Below are 24,214 nucleotides of genomic sequence, written 5' to 3'. Positions count from 1 at the left end.
GCCCAAAGGGATTCCCCGCACGCGTCGTAATGATTTGACGCATGCGTGGAATTCCTTATACGACAGCGTCGCGCCCGTCGCCGCGTCATAATAGCGGCGACGGCGCGACACGTCATCGGCAGAGGATTTCAGCGCGGATTTCAATGCGATGGTGTGTACACGCCATCGCATAGAAATCTTCTGAAATCCTCGAGAGGATTTATCCGCGGATACGGTCCGCTGGACCGTATCTGCGGATAAATCCTCTCGTGTGTATGGGGCCTTAGATTATAGGACAACAGTCTGTCAACAGTCAATCCCCTGCCAACAATCGTACCGTGTGTACGAGGCTTAAGACTGGAATGCCATTAAATGAGTTGTAAACCTTCATGTTTTTTCACCTTAATGCATCTTATGCATTAAGGTGAAAAAACACCTTGCTGTGTCCGGCCCCTCCGAGCCCTCGTTTTACTTACTTACTTGAGCCCCAAATTTCTCCTGGCGCGATCCCGCGTCGCTCTCTCCAGGGCTTCTCTGTTCTTCATTGGAAAGATTCATAGCAGCGCTGCCAATGGCTCCTGCTGCTGTCAATCAAATTCAATGACGCAACCGCAAGGTAACCTACTCGGGAGAATAGGAGGATCGGGGGCCACTCTGTGCAAAACGAACTGCACAGTGGAGGCAAGTATGACATGTTTGTTATTTTAACCACTTCAGTACCTTGGGTGTTTTTCAGATTTGGTGTTTACAAGACTAAAACAGTTTTTTTTATCTCGAAAATTACTTAAAACCCCCAAACATTATATATATATATATATATTTTTTTTTTAACACCCTAGAGAATAAAATGGCGATCATTGCAATACTTTTTGTCACACCATATTTGCGCAGCGGTCTTACAGGCGCACTTTTTTTGGAAAAAAATCACTTTTTTTAATTAAAAAATAAGACAGCAATAAATGTGGCCCAATTTTTTTTATATATTGTGAAAGATAATGTTACGCCCAGTAAAATGATACCCAACATGGTGTCAAACTTTTACCCTTAAAAATCTCGATAGGCGACGTTTAAAAAATTCTATAGGTTGCATTTTTTGAGCTACAGAGGAGGTTTAGGGCTATACTTATAACGATCGCGGCGATACCTCACTTGTGTGGTTTGAACACCGTTTTCATATGCGGATGCTACTCACGTATGCGTTCGCTTCTGCGCGCAAGCTCGTTGGGACTGGACTTTAAATTTTTGTTTTTTTTTTTTTTATTTATTTTAGAATTTTTTACACTGGAAAAAAAAAATTGATCACTTTTATTCCTATTAAAAGGAATGTAAACATCCCTTGTAATAGAAAAAAGAATGACAGGTCCTCTTAAATATGAGATCTGGGTTCAAAAAGACCTCAGATCTCATATTTAGACTTAGATGCAAAAACAAAAAAAAAATGTAAATTTTGTCATTTGAAAAAATGACAAAAAAAAGTCTCTTTAAGACGCATGGGCGGGACTGACAGTTTGACGTCACTTCCGCCCTGCTATGCTATGTGGACGGGTGGGGGCCATCTTGCCCTCACTCGCATCCCCACACAGCTCATGCACGTATAAAGTCAAGACGTCCCAATACTTTTGTATATGTATATATATATATATATATATATATATATATATATATATATATATATATATATATATATATATATATATATATAACACACACACACAAACACACAGAGTACAGACACACACATTTGTACTTATTTTAATTTTTTGTAGAAACACATCTAGTAAAAAGGAACCATACTTGAATATATAAAGGTCATTGTTGACCTCTCCCTATTCATCCGCAGAAATAATTAAAAAAAAAAAAAAAAAATGGCAATTTATCCTTGTGTAGTATTTTTTAAAAAATGTTCAAAAAAGGTGTTCAAAATACAACCGCTTTCCCTTTGATGGCCAAGGAATTTTTGCCCAAATCATTAGCTACCAACACAATTTCTGTGCACTTGCAGTGTTGAAAGGAATAAAGAACAAATGTGTGACCTACTATTGTAAATGACCATCAGTATTCTTAAAAATTTAGAGGAAGACAGAAAGTAAAGAAATAAATATGAATGCGCTACAATTAAGTTAGCATAACAGCAAAACAAACAAAGGAAAACCCATTTTAAGTAGACCAGATTCTACACTAAAGTAGCTCATGACAGAAAACAGATAATTTAAAGACTATATGATATAAATATTTAAAACCGAAGCCAGACATTCCCCCCCATTCTCAACACATGAACTACGGTAGCATCAATTAAGCCGTTTTCCTGTAAACCGTTTCAGCTTTTTCCCCCCCCGCCTCCGTTTTTTTTTTTACGTTCTACACCGAAATGCATTAATCCTTAAAAGGATTAATGTGAAAGCGATCCTTTTAAAAAATTATGTGGATGAAAAAAAAAAAAAGCATTTTGGTAAACCTTCAGTCAGCCAGGGGAGATTCTTGTTGACCACGGCAGGCAGGCAATACTTTGCAAAAGAGATCAATGGATATTAGCTTTAGAAAAGACAAGATACAGAAAAGAGCCGCATCAGATTGAAGGTGGCCTGAAATCGTCTCAATCAAGGCTGATTTTGTTCTTCTGACTGCCTCCCATCTGCTTGCTTTCTGTTAGGACTATTCATTTCAAAATAAATGTAATTAGCCTCAATTGATTTGGGGGTGGGGGGGGGGTAGGATATGTTTGACGAGGAGGTTCTCCAGTCTATTTGATGAAACTGCACTTTAGTTACATTTTTTTTTCTTGCCTTAACAACACAATGACAATCTTTGATGTTTAGGCATCTTGAAAAACAAAATTATATAAATAAAATTATAGATAAGTGCATGAATGTCTAGAGTAGACCATACATGTTTTTATTCATTACTGAATTTTAGAATAAAAAAAACAGGAAAAATGCTAAGATTCGCCACAGTAATTTTGAAAAATGTTAAATTATTTATAAACACCCCATGCCTCAACAGTGTTCTCAGTGTGTTCCTCTACCTACACAAAGCACCATTGCTTCAATTGTCAATTGACCACAGACCTTATAATGGTTAGACATTATTTGATTTTGTACTGGTGGAGGGAAGCACTACTGTGCTTCATAAACAGTGCTGCAAAATTTTATATGAATCATTTTTTATATAGTATGACTTGTGGAGAGACTTAATACATGAGAAAATGTAATTGCGTTATTAAAAATATATCCTAAGCATCTGCTGTTTTAATGTATTTATGTTGTGCTGAAACAAACATTTTTTTAATCTATATACTTTTTATTTTTTAACTACTTCAGCCCCAGAAGAATTTACCCCCTTCCTGACCAGATTCGGCACAAATAGAGCTTTCTTTTGGTAGTATTTGATCATCTCCGCGGTATTTAATTTTTGCACTATAAACAAAAAAGGAGCCGCAATTTTGAAAAAAATTCAATATCTTTTACTTTTTTTGGTACAATAAATATCCCCCCCCCAAAAAAATTATATATATATATATATATATACATATATATATATATATATATATACATATATATATATATATATATATATATATATATATATATATATATATATATATATATATATATATATACATATATATATATACACACTGTATTTATTGGCGTATAACACTCACTTTTTTACCCTGAAATAGAGGGTAAACTGTGTGTGAGTGTTATACGCAGGTGGCTGTGGTAGGTTTTTTCCCTGAAACTTTCCTCTTAAAGTTAGGGTGCGTGTTATACGCCGATAAATACGGTATATATATATATATATATATATATATATATATATATATATATATATATATATATATATATAAACATTTTTTCCTCAGTTTAGGCCGATGCGTATTCTACATATTTTTGGTAAAAAAAGAAAAGAAATTGCAAAAAGCGTTCATTGATTGGTTTGTGCAAAAGTTATAATGTCTACAAAATAGGGTATCATTTTATGGCATTTTTGGCTCTGTATGCCACCAGAATCAAATTTAAACAAAACAATCCAAATGAATTTGAAGTGCAGACTTCCAGCTTTAATTCAGGGGGTTGAACAAAAATATCAAGTTCAAGTTTTAGGAACTGCAATCGTTTTTATACACAGCCCCCTATTTTCAGGGGCTCAAATGTAATCGGACAAAAGAATATAATCATAAATAAAAGTTTTTTGTTGAGAATCCTTTACTTGCAATGACTGCCTGAAGTCTGGAACCCATGGACATTACCGAAGACTGGGTTTCCTCCTTTCGGATGCTTGCCAGGCTCTAACCGTAGCTGTCTTCAGTTGTTCGTTGTTTGTGGGTCTTTTTGCCTTTAGTTTTGCCTTCAGCAAGTGAAATGCTCAATTGGGTTGAGATCAGGTGATTGACTCGGCCATTGCAGAATATTCCACTTCTGTTTCTTCAAAAGCTCCTGGGTTGCTTTTGCAGTGTGTTTTGGATCATTGTCCATCTGTACTGTGAAGCGCCGTCCAATCAACTTTGCTGCATTTGGCTGAATCTGGGCTCACAGTATATTTCTAAACACTGCAGAATTTATCCAGCTGCTTCTGTCATATCATCAATAAACACCAACAACCCAGTGCCCCTGGAAGCCATGTATGCCCATGCCATCACACTGCAAGAGTCACCATGTTTTACAGATGACGTTGTGTGCTTTAGATCAGTGTTTCCCAACTCCAGTCCTCAAGGCACACCAACAGGTCATGTTTTCAGGATTTCCCTCAGATGAAACGGCTGTGGGAATTACTAAGGCAGTGAAACTGATCAAATCACCTGTGCAAAATAATGGAAAGCCTGAAAACATGACCTGTTGGTGTGCCTTGAGGACTGGAGTTGGGAAACACTGCTTTAGATCATGAGCTGTTCCAAGCCTTCTCCACACATTTTTCTTCCCGTCATTCTTGCACAGATTAATTTTAGTTTCATCCGTCCAAATAATGCTTTTCCAGAACTCGTCTGTCTTTCTTAGATTTTTTTGGCAAAGTCTAATCTGGCTTTTCTATTCTCCAGGCTTATGAATGATTTGCACCTTGTGGTGAACCCTCTGTGATTGCTCTTGTAAAGTCTTGTCTTGATTGTAGACTTTGACAATGATACGCCCACCTCCTGGAGAGTGTCCTCCACGTGTCTGAATTTTGTGAATGGGTTTTACTTCACCATAGAGAGGATCCTGCGATCATCCACCACAGTTATCTTCCATGGATGTCCAGGTCTTTTTATGTGCATTCTTATTTCCTCAGAGTGTACTACACTGTTGAGTTGGCCACTCCTAATGTTGCTGCTATCTCTCTGATGGGTTGGTTTAGTTTTTGAAGTGTTACAATGGCCCGTTTCACTTGCATGGACAGCTCCTTTGAACGCATGATGTATTTTCACAGCGGGGGGGGGGGGGGGCTATTCAAGAGTTGCAATTACTAAACCCTTCCTGCGATTTGGATGTACATACCCTCAAATTAAACATGAGAGTGTGCACTTTCAGCCCATATCCATTATATAATTATAGCTTGAATATGTTTTGGCAAATATCTGAAAAAAATTTAAATTGTGCCTTCGTCCAAATATATTTGGACCCAACTGTTGCAGTCTTGCGACTTCTATCGTTGTCTGGTTAAAACTTGTAGGAGGAGTTTTCATACTTCACTGACTATCAGGATGCAGGACCCCTGATCATCTGTCTTGACAGTACTGATCACATTCACTCTCCCAAAAAAAAACAACAACTCCAATACACACCAAACTGAGCATGTGCAGACTTCATCAACTCGGTTTTATCCAGACATGTTTTGGGGGCAATGCAAGAAGAGGAGGATCACATAGGATCAAACAGCCTTTTTACAGAAGTGGAGGATTAACCCCTTAGGTTCCACAGTGAGTATAACAAGCATGCTTTACTGCATATACAGAATGATTTTACTATTGTGGGTTTAGTAACACTTCAGCTTTTAGGCGCTGAAAAAAAACCGCTCCAAAAACGCCCCTCTCCATTGAAATGAATTAAAAGCGCTATAAAAACGCCTTGCCCTTTCACACTGAGGCACTGCAAAAGCGCCTAAAACGTTAGGGTCTTACCAGTGTTTTTCAGGGCGCTGGCAGTGTGAAACGGCTCTAAATGCACTTGGGCTTTCACATCAGGATTGCAGATAAGGGTTTGCCTGAAAAATGCTTGAATAACGCCTGAAAAACGCCACAGTGTCAAAGAGGCCTTAATGAAAGCTACTCCGATATTTTCATTTTCGAAGGACGTGTCTACACGTGTTAAAAAAGGTCAGCACACTTCAATTAAACTCAATGGTGCAGTGTGGCGTTTTAAGGTTGCGCATGACCCACTTTACAGTATATTGCTCTGAACTCACCACCCATTTTTGTTTTATATATTCATCAAATGAAGCATAACAAAAAAAATGTATATTGCGATTCAAAAGCACTTTTGCAAATCACGTAGTTATTACATAACCAAGAGAAATTCAACCATGCAAATCAGAGATCAGGGCCTATACAATAATGTAAGGTCCATCTGACAAACTGCATTAGCCAATACTGGAAGAATTTATCATAAGTATGCCAAGGTTAAGTGAGGTTCCAGCCCTTCTTTCCTTGCTATATCTTATAGCAAGCTTCTTATTAACCACTTCAGCTCTGGCTGACCAGGCAATCTTTTGCGATATGGCACTGCATCATTTTAACTGACAATTGTGCGGTCATGCGACGCTGTACCCACGCGTGGGGTATTGTCGCGAACATCAGAGTGAGAGCAATAATTCTGGCACCAGACCATCTCTACGACTCAAAACTGGTAACCTGTAAAGCCTTTTAAAGTGTCACCTATGGTGATTTTTACCCCCCTTCATGACCAGGCCATTTTTTGCAATACGGCACTGCGCTACTTTAACTGACAATTGCGCAATAATGGAATGTTGTACACAAAACGTATGTTTTTTTTTCCCCTCATAAATAGAGCTTTCTCTTGGTGGTATTTGATTACCTCTGAGATTTTTATTTTTTGCACTATAAACACAACAAACAAAAAAAAATAAAAAAAATAAAAACAATATTAAATAGACTTGCTGCTATACACACATCTAATAAAAAAATGTAAAACATCCAAATTCTTCATATCTTTAAGCCAATCTGTATTCTGCTAAATATTTTTGGAAAAAAGAATCCCAATTAGCGTATATTGATAAGTTTGCGCAAAGTTATAGCGTCTACAAACTATGGAATTTTTTTTTTTTTTTACTAGTAATGGCGGCAATCAGCGTTTTATAGCGGGATTGTGACATTGCGGTGGACAATAACTGACACTTTTTTGTTGACCAGTGACACGAATACAGTGATCAGTGCTGTAAATATGCACTGTCACTGTACTGACACTGACAGGGAAGGGGTTAACATCAGGGGCCATCAAAGGGTTAAATGTGATGGCGAACCCTGGCATCCGAGATGTTTTGGAACTACATTTCCCATGATGCTCATCTACACAGCAGAGTGCATCATCATGGGAAATGTTGTATAAAAACATCTGGGGTGCTAAGGTTTGCCATCACGGTCCTAGGGAGTGCTTGCTAACTGTGGGGGAGGTGCTTTTACTGTGGGAAGGCAGAGATCTGTGTACCTGCTTAGCAAAAAACACAGGATCACTACCATCCCTACTGACAGACGGCCATTCTGCCTCTCTCAGGAACGATCGATGGGTCCCGGTGGACATAAAGTCTGCTGGACCTGCTAATTGGCTTCTTTCAGGGCCCACCTGAAATCACAATGCACAGGTTCCCCACATGCAGCTTCAACACTATGAGCCCATGTTCACACTGGGCTGCGTTAGTGAAGCCGTGTGAGTTCAGCTGAACTTGCACGGCTTCACTCCCGCTTGTCAGTCCCTATTTCGGCCGCGATTACAGAGATGCACAGATGTAAATCGCGGGCTGAAATCGCAAAAAGTAGTACAGAAACTACTTTTGCATCGTCGCACCAATCAGGATGGTGCCATTGCCGGCAATTGCCGACAAATGCCGGAAATTTTGCATGTCAAATCGCATTTCTAGGGAGCTGCGGTGGCTCAACGCGATTGGCACTGCGCTGACAAGCCATTCACCTCTGCAGCTAGGGGTTCGGATCCCGGTCTCGGCTACATGTGAATTGAGTTTGGTGGTCTCAGCCCGTCTCCCGGTGGGTGTGCTATGCGAGGTAAGCCTGCGCTTAGTACGCCCACCCCCTCCCACAAAAAACACCACACTTACACGCACTCGAAATTGGGTTAACATCACGCACTTTGACCATGCGGTCTCTAAAAAGAGAGGCGAAGGACTAACGGGGCTGGTTGAGCGGGCAAAATCTTCTCACTCCCTAATAGGGAGTCCCTCTGCCCCGTTGGGCTTCAAAGCGGAGCAGGTAGGGCGGGCTGTGTGGGAAGACCCCCTCACATACCCGCCATTGCCACCCGGGGCATGGAGAAAGGTGGCAGATTGCCTCTGGGGGAGGCCTGCCTACTCCCAACCCCTGCAGTCCGGCTCCTCTCTCGAGTACACGCACAAAATACACTTTAAAAAAAAAAAGGAAAATCGCATTTCTAATCGCTCCAGTGTGAACCAGCGCAGAAACTCCATCTCCACACTGATTTAGTATTCAAAAGATGAACTTGTTTTGTTTATTCAAGCCTAAGGGAATAACTGCCTTCACAATATAGTTATACATTTACGATGTTTTGCAAAGTGCTTAGAAACCTTATATGTATATATAAAAAAAAAAAAATACTATAAAAATACCATTATTGAATTATTATTACTTTCCATTTTCTCTAAAGAGTTAAACCTAAACGCAGAAGAGAAGAGAACAGTTGAAATAATGATGACTTTGCAGCTACCTGGGGACTTCATTAGACTACTGTAGGTTCTCTCCTTCCCAGAGGAAAACTATTAAATCCTTTTAAGAAAAGAAGCTTGTTATAAAAAAAAAAAAAAAAAATCTCAGCTACATTATAGCAAAGTAATATAGATGCTAAAGAAGTGTTAAATATCTATATTCCAATCCAAACTAAACTCAAAATACCCAAAACAGAATGCAAAGCACTTTTTTTTTTTTTTTCATTAAAGGGGATGTAAAGGTACAATTTTTTTTCCTAAATAGCTTCCTTTACCTTAGTGCAGTCCTCCTTCACTTACCTCATCCTTCCATTTTGCTTTTAAATGTCCTTATTTCTTCTGAGAAATCCTCACTTCCTGTTCTTCTGTCTGTAACTCCACACAGTAATGCAAGGCTTTCTCCCTGGTGTGGAGTGTCGTGCTCGTCCCCTCCCTTGGACTACAGGAGAGTCAAGACGCTCTCTATGTGGCAGACAGAGAAAGGAGCTGTGTGTTAGTGGGCATCCTGACACTCCTGTAGTCCAAGGGAGGGGGCGAGCACGACACTCCACACCAGGGAGAAAGCCTTGCATTACTGTGTGGAGTTACAGACAGAAGAACAGGAAGCGAGGATTTCTCAGAAGAAATAAGGACATTTAAAAGCAAAATGGAAGGATGAGGTAAGTGAAGGAGGACTGCACTAAGGTAAAGGAAGTTATTTAGGAAAAACATTTTTTACCTTTACAACCCCTTTAAGTCAACATTTTTTAAAACATAATTCAAAATGTCTCTCCTCTTCCCAGGCCTTTAAAAAAAAAAAAAAAGGTTTAGGAGCGTCAAAAAAATAACAGTAATTGCCATACATCAAGTCATAATAAAGAGGTACATATGCAGGGATACATATGGCATAATATAATTAACTGGCTGACTGATTAAAAGCAGATCTACAATCAAAGTGTAAAATCATATATTAAATTCCACATTTTAATCATTTCCAGCTACTACTATAATTCTGAACAATCGTGAACACGTGTCAAACACAAGGCCTCTGGGAAGTATCCGTCCCGCCAGGCCATTTCATGTGGCACTTACACTTCTTCTGCAGCTGTGGAACCGCCCCTTGTCTCAGAAGGTGGCAGCAAAAAGGAGGCCAGAACTCCTTCTACAGATCATGCACTTCCCTGTGAAGTTGCAGGACCCCACACCTCCTTTCCACCTATACTGGCCTCAGAATTCAGCAGACTCCAAAAGCTGACTAGCCCTCCTCTGCTCCTCCTCCAGACCTGGCTTCCCAGCTCTGCCCCCAACTTTTTCCTGGCAGCAGCACAAGGTGGGGGTGCACTGTAATATAAGGGAGGGTGGGGGGACTTTTGACTTCTGATAGTGGGGGACCTCTTGACATCTAGTCTTACAGATAAAACCGGCCCTTTGAGGGCAACCATAATGCTGATGTGGCTTTGCGATGAAATTTGTTGGACACCCCTGATCTTGAGGTTGGTAAACTTTGTAAAGTTCCCTGCATCAACTTTGAGGCAGGGATTCACTAAGACTTGTAAGTCGGCAATACTGTGCCACATATTTCAGAGCCTGCCTTCTAAACTACAGAGGTGCTCAAATGAGGAGCCAGTAAAGGAATCACTGCTTGCAGGCAGCAAGGTATCATGGGATATGTAGTCCTTGAGAAATAAAACGCAAACAGCAAAGAAGTTGCAAAGCATGCTGGAATTCCAGGAAGTTGTGGCGACGGTCAGCATACAGGCAGCACTCAATATGAAAGGAGATTTTTCAAGTATGTTTTTTTTGGGGGGATTATCAAAAGAGAACTATTGTTTGCCGATATCATAAAATTAAAGTGTATGCTGGGACAATAGATATCCTTTGATTTAATAAGAAACTCTGGTACAAACACAAAAAAACAACCTAGTATATCACAGAATAGAAAAGAAAAAAAAAAAAAAACAGCTCTCCCTAGAATACTCACTTTGACTCTGGAGCTATCCCCTTCAAAGAAACTAAGTTCCGTTTTGTTAGGTTGTTACAGCATTTAGACACTTTATAAAATAGAAATTGACTGGGGCCATCTTAAGTGTGGGCATCATGAAGCCAGACTGTATGACTTCCTGGATTTCAGCCTTGAAGATCTCGCACATGCTCAGTGCTGCACAAGCAGTGTCAGATCAGGTTTCAGCACCTGTGCTGTCCAAGTGACATGATTCTTTGAGACTGGGGAGTGCACAGACTCCTGGAAAGTTACACCCACTACATTCCCAGGAGTCTGTGCGGTGTAGGTTAGGAAGCATTAAGCACCTAGGTGCAGGAAGAGGGAAGATTAACTATTCTGCCTAGCAACAACACTTTGAAGGCATCAAAAAAAATATATATTTTCATAAAGGACTAATGACATTTTTTTAAAACTACTGATGTAATGTTATATTTATGGGTGGAACTCCACTTTAACTGGTGGTTCCTTTCCAGGTTAAATTATAGTCAGTGTTATTTAGAGTGGATGTAAACCGGGATTTTTTTTTTTTTTTTAATTAAGGCTTGCACCTTGTACAGTATAGGATTTCATGTCATCTGCGCTCAATCTTGCCACAAAGCGTTAATCCAGCTCTGATCAATCCTCTTATCTTTTTTCAGTGAGATAAAAACTGACACACAGAGAAATAGGAGTCAGTTTTTCCCCCTTGCTGTGAGTGACAGGTGATTTACATATTTCATGCAGGAGCCCGAGAGAGACATTCTGTGTACTTCAGATCCCCTCCTCCTTTCTTCTCCAGCTCTCCCAGGATTGGCTGCTCCACACCTTAGCATGATTGGGCATGCTGAAGTCATGTGGTGACTTTTCTGGGTTTTGACAGGATATTAGTGATCATAGCAGAAGTTCAGTGTAAGAAATACACAGGAAAAATGTAGAGGTGGGCGGAGAGTCTACTGACATCACGACTCCACCCACGAGCAACAGAGCCACCTACAGAATCTGCAGTTTTTCAGGTCTCATAACAGACAGAGGGGAGACATTTAACAGGTAAGGATACATGCAGCAGGCATCTATATCCTTATAGATCAGCACTATGGCAGTAGTTTAGAAAGAATGAGAATGGGTTTTTCATTCACTTCCTGTGAGCCCAAGCAGTAATGAACACACTTGTCTGGGTGCGAGTCACAATATCAGACTGCGATCAATACTGAAGAAAGTGGCACTAACGCCATAACCTAGTATTGAAAACCACCCAGCGCAGATAGAAGCCAGCCAAAGCATACCATGTGAGGCAATCCAATGTAAACTCAAATTTGTAAAGAATATGGTTTAAACTTCCAGTAATTAACTTTTTAAGCATTTTCTTCAATTGAATATAAATCTAACCTTTTCTAATCCAATACGGAAAATAAAAAATAAAAAAACACTTCTCTATAATAACTCAATTTGTAAAAAACTTAAAAAAAAATCCTACCTGCTGCAAGATCGTCATCCACAAGGTCATGCTCTTCCTCTTGAACTTTAACCTCTGACCCTCCCGAGTCGGGGCTTGCGCTGCCAGCTTGAATAGACTCTGCTGTCACACCAGCTGAAACAGATTAAATTAAACATTTAAACGTATAAACAATCACAATAAAAGCAGCTGAAAAAGAATAAAAATATAAAAGCAAAAAAAAAAAAAAAGCGTGTTTTTTTTCCCCCCTTTATTCCCGTTGTTAGCTTGAGCTTCCCGATACTGGAAATCTCTGAAGAGACGGCGAGTCTCAGTGGTCTGTACATGTATTATAAATGTAAGATCAGATGATTAGGTGTTTAAGATAAAACTCTTCCTGTACAGCAGCTGCTGCTCATACATTCTTAATATATAATACGTATGGAGCCTACATAGGACCGCCGTATACGCTACACACAAGCCTCAAAGAACACTCCGAAATTTTCCTTAGGGCCTTTCTATGGTGAGAGACCCCTTTCTACAGAGGAAAGGTCCCTAAGCTGGTTAGAGAGCTCTGCTAAGAACATTTTAAAACTATAATGGTAACACCTTTATTATTTAAATGCTTTTTTCACGAGAAATTTTCTTGGATGCCCTAAACTGAAATAAACCGATATATACTGTAATTTAAATATAATAAGCCTCTTTAGTGTAAACAATAGAAAAAAAGTAATAGTACCATCATCCTAGAAGTCAATTTAGAATAGAGTAAGGGCTAAGGGGACCCCAAAGGCCCAGAAGACCAAAAACAAAAGAAAAGGGGGCAAGGGGACTATATCGGTACTAAGTAAGAATAAAGTAATATGGAGAAGTAGTAGAGATAAAAGATATAGATCAATTTAACATGGTATCAAAAACAAGGGACATACATACCGTATTTATCGGCGCACATCGCGCACTTTTTTGCCCTGAAAATCAGGGCAAAATCGTGGGTGCGCGATATACGCCGATACCTGCTTTCCCGCGCCGAGTTTTGAATACTGCGCCGACATATACCGAGCGCAGTACACTCGGGTATAGTCGGCCAGTCTCGGCTTCTTCCGCGGTCATGTCCTGGACGTATAGGACGTGAGCGCGACAGTTGCCGAGCCTGCCCGAGTGTACTGCGCTCGGTATATGCTGGCGCAGTATTCAAAACTCGGCGCAGGAAACGAGCGGGGAGGACGCCGCAGAAGGACGCCGGACCCGCCGAAGAGGACACCGGACCCGCTGAAGAGGACACCGGACCCGCCGCAGAAGGACACCCGAGGCCGCAGAAGGACACCCGAACCAGCAAAAGGATGCCGGACCCGCCGAAGAGGACACCCGAAGCCGCAGAAGGACGCCGGACCCGACGAGGCCGCCGCGCAAGACACCAAAACTAAGTACAAAAATAACTTTTTTTCCACAGGATTGGGGGTCACTTTAGGGGTGCGCGGTATACGTGGGAGCGCGTTATACCGCGATAAATATGGTAATCATAAAATACATCAAAAACAGCAATGTAAAGCGATGGACATATTGCACGACCAACCATACAGGTCACCGAGATGGAATAGGCCCTGAACACAGGGTGGCGTCGAAAAGAAGGGGGTTATACAAGGCAGGATCTCAACTAGTTTCGCAACAAGGTTGCTTCGTCAGGAGAATTCTATACAGAGAACAACCACTCGCTAGGGAGCCAGCAGCCAACCGCGGAGAACACTCTCCCGCGGCGACCAGGGGGGGCAACTGCGGAAGTGGACCTGTTGTAACTGTGTATTATTAAAATATTAGGATAAAGGGGCCCTAGGACCCAGGTGGAGACGAACGTCAAGTAGTTATCAGAAGCCGCACAATAAAATTGTGTGTTAAGGCTCCATTCACACCTAGGCGTTTTTACGCCCGATGCTATTGCAGCCTGAAATATGCTGGAGGGGTGATTTAACATTGTCGGCTATGGAGATGGTTCACATCTCCACGCCGAACGCCGAAACGCCGTACGCCTGAAGCTCAAAACAAGTCCCGGATCCCTTTTTTTCAGGCGGCTTCGGCGTTCAGCATAGCCGACAATGTTTAATCACCCCTCCTGCGTATTTTAGGCTAAAAAACAACGCGTTTTGTCACGGCAAATCGTGGGACAAAATGCCTCAATTTGTTGCGGCAAATCGCGGTACAATACGCCGCATTCAGGTGTGAATGCAGCCTTAAAGGTTCAGATGTGCCATCGACAATAAGTTCACTTGTAGATATACAGCTTTTTGTTGGGTAAAACAAACGCACGTCCTAGGGCCAGGTGTATGGCTACACCTGGCCCTATGACGTGCGTTTGTTTTACCCAACAAAACACAGGGTGCTTTTCACCACCACCCTGTGTTCAGGGTCTATTCCATCTCGGTGACCTGTATGGTTGGTCGTGCAATATGCCCATCGCTTTACATTGCTGTTTTTGATGTATTTTATGATTATATATGTCCCTTGTTTTTGATACCATGTTAAATAAACTGATATATATCTTTTATCTCTACTACTTCTCCATATTACTTTATTCTTACTTAGTACCAATATAGTCCCCTTGCCCCCTTTTCTTTTCTTTTTGGTCTTCTGGGCCTTTGGGGTTCCGATATATACTGTAGGCGAACATTGTCCCCTGGAAACCTCCAAATACATGCATTGTAAGATTTCCCCATCTTGGGTCTGTAGGTGGCATCACATTTCTATAGCACCCAGTTTCGTGTCACCAGAATATAGTATATGGTGGAATGATTTTGTCATGTGTGGAAGTGACCAATCAAAATATGGTACAGCTCTGTAAAGGTTTAGTCTGGTTTCTCCCCCCTCTTGGTTATTGAAACTGCACAACATATGGAAGTACCAATAGGAGGAAGGTTCAAGAGAGGAGAATAGGTAGGGCATTGCATGGCTATTATAGGAAAAGCAGAGATCATAAATAACAACTTGTATCTCCGGATCTGCTGATCATTTCCAAGAATGTTAGCACAAAAAGTTGCGCTAAACTTACCTTTCCTTCATTGGTCCCCGTTCCTCACCAGCACTGGCATTGTCTTATTTCTTGTGGTTGAACTTGATGGACTTGTGTCTCTTTTTCAACCTAACTATGTAACCATGTCTGCTGGGTGACGGTCTTAGGCCATCTTTATTGGCTGATGCAGGATGGAATCACTCTTGCAGTAGTTAAAGTGTGTCCCCGAAAATAAGACCTATCCTGAAAATAAGACCTACCTTGGTTTCCCCAAAAATAAGACCTATTTTGAAGTGGTTGTCTTGACCCCCCTCCCTCTGCAATGCTTGGATCGTGCAAGAGAGCTCAGGCGGGCTATGGAAGACCAGAGCGGCACTCAGATCTCCTTCTTTAGCCTGTCAGTGGGTGATCTCGGCCTACCTCCCTCTGCAATGCTCGGCTCGTGGAAGAGAGCTCAGGCAGGCTATGGAAGACCAGAGCGGCCCTATAATAAAGGTACCTGACACAAGAGATTACAGAAACGCACAGCTTCCCCACCATATACTACTGTAATAGAGGGATCCAGCAGCCCACAACCACTTTTACTTTACTTCACACAGGGGATTCCTGTCAGGCAGGGAGTGAGAGGGGTAGAGAAGACAGCACCTTAAATAGCAAGCCCTACTCCGAAAATAAGCCCTACCGTGTTTTTGGTTGCCAAAATTTATATAAAACCCAGGCTTATTTTTGGCGAAACACAGTAGTCATCCTGGCACACTATGACTGTGAAAACACAAAAAACTGCGCTGCAGCACAATGGTTTCAAGGCAGCAGCTATCGTGCGAAATACACAATAAACATAAATAAACAAAAAGCCGCGCCAAGTTTAGTATAAATGAAAAAAACTCCTCCTTTAGAGAGAGAGGTTAACAGAAAGTCCAAAAAAAGAGTCCTTATATTATAAGCAAAGGCACCTAATAAAATATTCAAAAAATATATAATTCCTTAGAAAGTTGCTACACTATGACTGTGCTGGCAATGTAAGTGGAGCTGCATATGCACAGCTCAGTTTAAATACCAGAGAAGACAGTGAACAGGCAGGTAGCTGGATTTTATTGCAAAATAGACATTGCATGTTTCTCTTTTTTTTAATTAGCATACACCTAGCTTCCTGCTCCCAGTTTTGACAGCTGAACTTTAGCTCTACTCTAAAGTGGTTGTAATCCCCTAAAAAATTAAAAAAATGAACAAAGCATATCATTTTATAGTTTGTACTAGCCTCAAACCGAAGCACTTAGTGTGATTTCTGTCTCCTCTCTCATTCCTCTGCCAGTTAGCAAGCAATTGAGCTGCAAGTTTGAATATATGACTTGCCAAGCTATTGCTAGACTTGCCAGGCTTCACAAGTTTGTTACACAATTGCAGCAAGTCCGCATTGCATGACTCCAGATCAACTTTCTTTGCAAACATTCTGCAAGTCTTCTGCAAGTTCTGGTTCCGTTATGTTGTGCAATAGTCATCCCACCACAGGGGTCACTGTGGTGGGATGACTATTGCACCACAGTGACCCTGTGGCTAATTTTGGAAAAGTGTTAACTAGAACACCTCCCTAGGACACATTTAACCCCTTGATTGCCCCCTAGTATTATTTTTTTTTTTTTTAGCTCTGATCGTTGTATAAATGTCAATGGTCCCACAAAAGTGTCAAAGTGTCCCATCTGTCCACCACAATGTTGCAGTCCCACTTAAAAGTTGCTGATCATTCCTATTACTAATCAAAAAAAGAATTTATGATAAAAATGCCATAAATATTATTACATTTTTTTTTTACCATATTGGCCTAAACTGATGAAGATATTTTTATTTTTTTTGGAATTTTATAGCAAAAAGTAAAAAATTGTTTTTTTTTTAAATTGTCGCACTTTTTTGTTTATAGCACAAAAAAAAAACTAGGTGGTGTTCAAATACCACCAAAATAAAGAAAAAAAAAGACATAAATTTTGTTTTGTACAAGTCGCATGACCGCGCAATTGTGAGTTAAAGTGACACAATGCCGTATTGCCAAAAAATGGCCTGTCATTAAGGGGGCAAATCCTTCCGGTCCTTAAAGGGTTTGTAAAGGAAACATTTTTTTTTTATCTTAATAGCTTCCTTTACCTTAATGGAGTGCTGTTTTCATGTCCTGATTGTTCGTTTTTGCTATCAAGTTGCTGTAATTCTTCTCTGATCTCCACACTTCCTGGTTGTCTGTTTCCTGATGACCACAGAACTGGGAGCTTTCTCTCTGTGGTCACTAATCAAGGAGGTGTGATTACTGTGTGTCTAAAACCCCACAGAACCAATCAGTTTTGTTTTCCAAACCATCACTGCCCTGTATTGGCTCTGTAGCTCTGTACAGCAGAGAAGCAGGAAACAGCATGCAAAAATGAAACTAGAAACTGCAGGTACATTATATGATGGATTTTTTTATCTATTTGTAATCGTTTTTAAAAGGAATCAGTTAACTATTATGTCTCTATACCCTGTAAACAGTCATTTCAGCAAAAAATTTTTTTTTATTTACAACCCCTTTAACCGCTTGGGATCCGCGCTATAGTCAAATGACGGCTACAGCGCGGATCCGAAAATCCAAGTGGACGTCAATTGACGTCCGCCCCTTTGCGCGCTCCAGAGCGCACAGCGGAGAACTGCTGTGCTGGCCGTGTCCCTTGGACACAGCCAATCACAGATCGCCGCGAACGGCCAGAGTGGCCGTTTGCGATGCGATCTGTGCGGTCAATGAGAGATGATCTCATATGTAAACATATGAGATCATCTCTCATTGCCGTTTTACACAGAGACAGCGGTGCTGTCTCTGGAGAGGAGACCGATCTGTGTCCCTTGTACATAGAGACACAGATCGGTCACCCCCCCCAGTCACCCCCCTTCCCCCACAGTTAGAACACTAATTAGGGTACACATTTAACCCCTTCCTCACCCCTTAGTGTTAACCCCTTCAATGCCAGTCACATTTATACTGTAATTAGTGCATATTTATAGCACTGATCGCAGTATAAATGTTAATGGCGCCAAAAATGTGTCAAAAGTGTCCGATGTGTCCGCCATAACGTTGCAGTCCCAATAAAAATCGCAGATCGCCGCAATTTCTAGTAAAAAAAATAATAATAAAAAATAATAATTCTGTCCCCTATTTTGTAAGCGCTATAACTTTTGCGCAAACCAGTCGCTTATTGCGATTTTTTTTTTTTACCAAAAATATGTAGAAGAATACGTATCGGCCTAAACTGAGAAAAAAAAATAGTTTTTGTTTTTTTAAATTGGGATATTTATTATAGCAACGAGTAAAAAATATTGTATTTTTTTCAAAATTGTCGCTCTTTTTTGTTTATAGCGCAAAAAATAAAAACCGCACGGGCGATCAAATACCACCAAAAGAAAGCTCTATTTGTGGGGAAAAAAGGACGTCAATTTTGTTTGGGAGCCACGTCGCACGACCGCGCAATTGTTAGTTAAAGCGACGCAGTGCCGAATCGCAAAACCTGGCCTGGGCATTTAGCAACAAAATGGTCCGGGGCTTAAGTGGTTAAGGAAATGTACCGCAGAGCAAAAAAACAAACATAAGCAACATAAGCACACTACAATGAATTTTCACACATTGTAGTATATCAGAGTGCAGGTGATTTAGGTTTACAGTATATGTATTGAGATGCCATTTACAATAAATTGGCAATGCACATATACCCACGTGTTAAAGCGTATTGCTGTAAACTACGTTTTTCCGCGGGATACTACAACACAATAGTATTAAACCCACCTTAAAACCAAGTCATCATTGGTGGTTCCTGTATAACTAGCCTGGCAGATACCCTTTAACCTTCACTTTTTCTTTTATACAGAGCCAGCCACAGGAGACAATGGGGGCAATATAAATCCTTACCAAGAATAGAAATCTGACAAAACCATAATAAAATAAAATAATAACCACGATGATAATAATTAGAACATTGAACAACCAAACACGATGGTAATAATTACCAGTTCACATTGAAATAAAATCCCTAGTCAAGACAAAAACATAAAAAGACCTCCAGAAGCAGAGATTGCCATTTGTCTGTGTCCTCGGTGTTTAACGCCAATGTTCTTTTCCACTCCGCTATCACTCAGGAGGATGTATTGAATTTACAATAAAATAAAAAGAGGTGACCTCTGTAAAACCCGGGAGATCAACAATATCAGTCTCGGTTATGCACAAGTTAAATTGTTCTATCGCCACAGCAAGAAGAGAGAGAGAAAAAAAATTCCAAACGCGCTTTATTTTATTGGGATTGATCAGGATATGACCCGAGCCATTTCTACAAGACCGCAAAATTAATAATCATCATCAGCCTCTACATCCTCCCGAGTGGGGAACGGAGGGAAGACGAGGTGAGATTAATAGAAGACAATTACAGCAGGTTTAAATGTTTATTGCATGTTACAGCCAAGGCTGGTGTATGCAGCGTTTGTTTTATCATTTCTGGACGACTACTAAACCTGGGGAAAAAATACGAATAAGCATCGTCTTGCATTAAAATTGCCTGTTAAGGGCAACATTTTTATTTTTAAATTTTGTATAGAGTATGGAAATAATTAAACATCAGTGGGTTTTTGTTTTGCTTTGCTTTGTGTGAACTTTAGAGATCTCTCTTAACTTCTGTCTAAAAGGAGAGAAGGAAATTTGGGGGTTCCCACTTATACAACATTCACCAGAACGTTCCCCTTACCTGCTCCTAAAATTTTACATCTACCATCATTTTCTATCCCAAAGACAATCGTTACCAGTTATTTAATAGAAATAAGAAAAACAGTGGGAACATAGACAACAATAAAAACCTGCTTTTATTAAGCATAAAAAAAAAAACATTATAAAAAAGATAAAAAAAAAAAACACACCACCACTTAATTCAAGTACATATTTGTTGAATTTTTTTCTTTTTTTTTACATAGAACTAGTACGAAGTAAAAAAATAACTTTTATAAAAATTTTATAAAAATTAAGGATGAAATCTCATAAAAAAAAAAAAAATGGACACAAAATTGGAAAAATTGCTCCAGTGACTAAGGGCCAGATTCAGAAAGAATTGCGGCGGCGTAACGTATCCCCTTTACGTTACTCCGCCGCAAGTTTTCGTCGTAAGTGCTTGATTCACAAAGCACTTGCGTGTAAACTTGCGGCAACGTAGCGTAAAGCCGTCCGGCGCAAGCCCGCCTAATTCAAATGGGGTGGGGACCATTTAAATTAGGCGCGTTCCCGCGCCGAACGTACTGCGCATGTGCCGTCCCTAAAATTTCCCGACGTGCATTGCGCTAAATGACGTCGCAAGGACGTCATTGGTTTCAACGTTAACGTAAATGGCGTCCAGCTCCATTCACGGACGACTTACGCAAACGACGTGAAATTTAAAAATTTGACGCGGGAACGACGGCCATACTTAACATTGGTTAGACCACCTAGAGGGCATGCTTAGTTTTACGCGACGCATCTCTACGGAAACCACATAAATTTAGATCGACGGGCAAAGCGGACGTTCGTGAATCGCCGTAACTAGTCATTTGCATATTCTACGCCGACCGCAATGGAATCGCCACCTAGCGGCCGGCCTAGAATTGCAGCCTAAGATCCGAAGGCGTACAAAGCCGTACGCCTGTCGGATCTTAGCCAAATGCCATTGTATCTTGTTTGTGAATTACAAATTAAGATACGACGTGGCAAATTTGAAAGTACGCCGGAGTATCAGCAGATACTCAGGCGTACTTTTTCTGTGAATCTGGCCCTAAATTTTTAGATCTACCATCATTTTATATCTCAAAGGCAATCCTTACCAGTTATTTAATAGAAATAAGATACACGGTGGGAACATAGACAGCCAAAAAAAACTGCTTTTGTTAAACTTAAAAAAACAAGACAAAAAAAAAACACAAAAAAGAAACAGAACCCCCCACAAAACGTTATAATAAAAGATAAAAATAAAAAAAAACGCTTAAGCCAATTACCTAGTCCTTGAAAAAAATATATTTACATAGAACTAGTACGAAGTAACTGAATAACTTATAAAAATGAAGGATAAAGTATTTTGCAAAAAAAAAAAAAAGAAGATAATGCTGGACACAAAATTGGATAATTTATAAAAAACATGAGCATAATTATAAAAAAAAAAAAAAAAACATGCTGGTGAATGTTATAAAATGTACGTTGATATTTACAGCTCTATCCTCACAGATCTGCTAGTCCCACCCAGCCAGCAAATGTCACAAAAATGCCTGCTACAGCTCCAGACATTGAATGTTTTGGCTGGAGCTCTCCAGAGTGCTGAACTAGTATTTTTTTTTTATTTCCTTTATAACAATTTCAGCAACTGGAAGGTTAAAGTTTTTTTTTTTTTTTTTTAAATAATAAAAAAAATGCATTATTTTAATTTACCATTATCTATGTTGAGTAAGGGTCTACCTAAGCAACATATAAATGTTCTATATGACTTGTAGCAAATAAAGGAAAATACAATACATTTTAAGTGAGCAAAGATTTTTGCTTTATTTATTTAAATTGATTATTTGGCTTTTAAGTTATTACATGATTGCTCTTGTGTGTGTTTTTCTCTTTTCTCTTTATTTTTTTAAGTAAGAAATTTGTAAATTAGCCACTTGAGGCAGAGTAGATTAGCTACTTCAATGACTCTGCTATCATCAGCCACAGAGAGTGCATTGAGTCTGATGACCTTACATTGTGAGAAGGAGCAGTAAAGCACAAACACTGGGGTTGATTTACTAAAACTGGAGGGTGCAAAATCTGGTGCAGCTCCGCATGGTAGCCAATCAGCTTCCAGGTTGCTTTGTCAAAGCTTAATTGAACACGCAGAAGTTAGAAGCTGATTGGCTACCATGGACAGCTGCACCAGATTTAGCATTCTGCAGTTCTAGGAAATTAACCCCATTGTGCTGGACTGCACAGCCTGCACAGGTAACAAGCGCACATGATGGACCCCTGTGCAAATTATATGTAGAAATAATGGTCCTAAAAAAAAATCAAAAAACATTAACAGATATTGAGATTAATATTTATATTGCATGCAACTAATATTCATGTATGCTAAAAATAAATAAGGCAATACTTTTTAATTATACTTAAAATCAATTTTAATCCGTATGCTTCTGATTTTTATAAAAATAATAAAAAATAATAATAATAATAATATCTAGGTTAACCTCTTGACCACTGGGCACTTAAACCCCCTTCCTAACCAGACCAATTTTCAGCTTTCGGTGCTCTCACAATTTGAATGACAATAACTCAGTCATACAACATTGTGCCCATCTAAAAAATGTTGTCCTTTTTTTCCCCACAAATAGAGCTTTCTTTTGGTGGTATTTGATCACCTCTGGGTTTTTTTTTTTTTTTTGCGCTATAAAAGAAAAAACACTGAAAATTCTGTAAAAAAAAAAAAAAAAATTCTCGTTTCTGTCATATTAGCAGGTATTGCAGAGTATGGGGGGTATTGCAGAGTATGGGGGGTATTGCGGAGTATGGGGGGTATTGCAGAGTATGGGGGGTATTGCAGAGTATGGGGGGTATTGCGGAGTATGGGGGGTATTGCGGAGTATGGGGGGTATTGCGGAGTATGGGGGGTATTGCGGAGTATGGGGGGTATTGCGGAGTATGGGGGGTATTGCAGAGTATGGGGGGTATTGCAGAGTATGGGGGGTATTGCAGAGTATGGGGGGTATTGCAGAGTATGGGGGGTATTGCAGAGTATGGGGGGTATTGCAGAGTATGGGGGGTAATGCAGAGTATGGGGGGTAATGCAGAGTATGGGGGGTATTGCAGAGTATTGCGCAGGGAGGGATGGCTGGATCTGTGACTGCATTTGTCACTGATCCAGCCCACAGCAGCTGCTGCTGCTTCCGCTCCCCCCCTCTCCTCTCTCGCACTGTACCGATCGGTACAGAGAGGAGAGGGAGGAACCGGCATCATGACATGACGCCGGTTTGTTTACAAGTGATCGCTCCGTCATTTGAGAGCGATCACGTGGTAAACGGCCGCTATCAGCGGCAATTTACCGCGATCTGTGATGCGCCGGGCCCCAGGGGGCGCGCGAGTGAAGGATTCTGGGAGGACATCCCAGGGACGTCCTCCCAGAATAACTCCACCGCGCTGTAGACGTCTTTTGTCTATGGCACGGTGGGGAAGTGGTTAAGGGATTCTATTCTGTAAAAAAAAGTACGATGAAACAAGAAAGAAATGTTTCTCTATTAAGAAATGTTTTTGATGAAATTGAATTTCGTTTAAAGATCAGTAATTGCAGCATATGTATTCTCTTAGTTTTACAGGCAAACCATTTATTTGTATTATCACAGTATTTATTACTTTATAACATTCATTTTTTAGGGCTCATGGACACATAAATTTTCCGCTGCAGTGTGTTAAAGCGGGGTTCCGGGCATAATTTTGTATTATTTTTTTGCAAGCTAAAATTAATCACATTAGATAGTCCCTAAAACATATTAATAGCTCCCCAATCGTTCCAGAAATCATTGCAAACACTTGCCTTATATCCTCCAGCTCATGTTGTGGCCGTATCCATCATATGTGTGGGCATGTGAAGCCCAGATCCTTTTTCTTCCTGTTTTTTTTAGGGAGAGGTGCATGATGGGTGATTTTTAGGCACAGTAATGCTCAGAGACTCCTGGGAAATGAGTGTCATCATTTCCCAGGAGGCAATGGGGTCTTAGGACAGGAAGTTGAACCATCTAGAACCAGGAACTAGGCAGATTAAGAATTCTGCCTAGTAACAGCCAGATAGAAGTGAGTAAAAATTATTTAATTTTTTTTTATAGCCAAGCTGTTAATAGAAAGTACATTTTTAGGGTGGAACTTCGCTTTAATGTGCATTGCGTTTAAGCCCAATTCTGGGCACGTAAACAATTATCCCTAGCAGTAGGGCGG

At 40.2% G+C, this 24,214-nt stretch overlaps 1 protein-coding gene across 4 annotated transcripts in view; it reads right to left on the bottom strand.

Moving 5' to 3' along the window:
• Nucleotides 1-24,214, bottom strand: part of WDR7 (WD repeat domain 7) — a 583,445-nt gene that overhangs the window by 322,004 nt on the left and 237,227 nt on the right. For all 4 annotated transcript variants that reach the window (XM_040337465.1, XM_040337471.1, XM_040337480.1 and 1 more), the window contains one exon: nucleotides 12,297-12,410. In XM_040337465.1, the coding sequence (XP_040193399.1) occupies nucleotides 12,297-12,410 (114 nt within the window). The remainder of the gene's footprint in view (nucleotides 1-12,296; nucleotides 12,411-24,214) is intronic.

Source organism: Rana temporaria, chromosome 1 (assembly GCF_905171775.1).
Source record: "Rana temporaria chromosome 1, aRanTem1.1, whole genome shotgun sequence".
NCBI lineage: Eukaryota > Metazoa > Chordata > Amphibia > Anura > Ranidae > Rana > Rana temporaria.
This window is presented reverse-complemented; position numbering and strand designations above follow the sequence as displayed.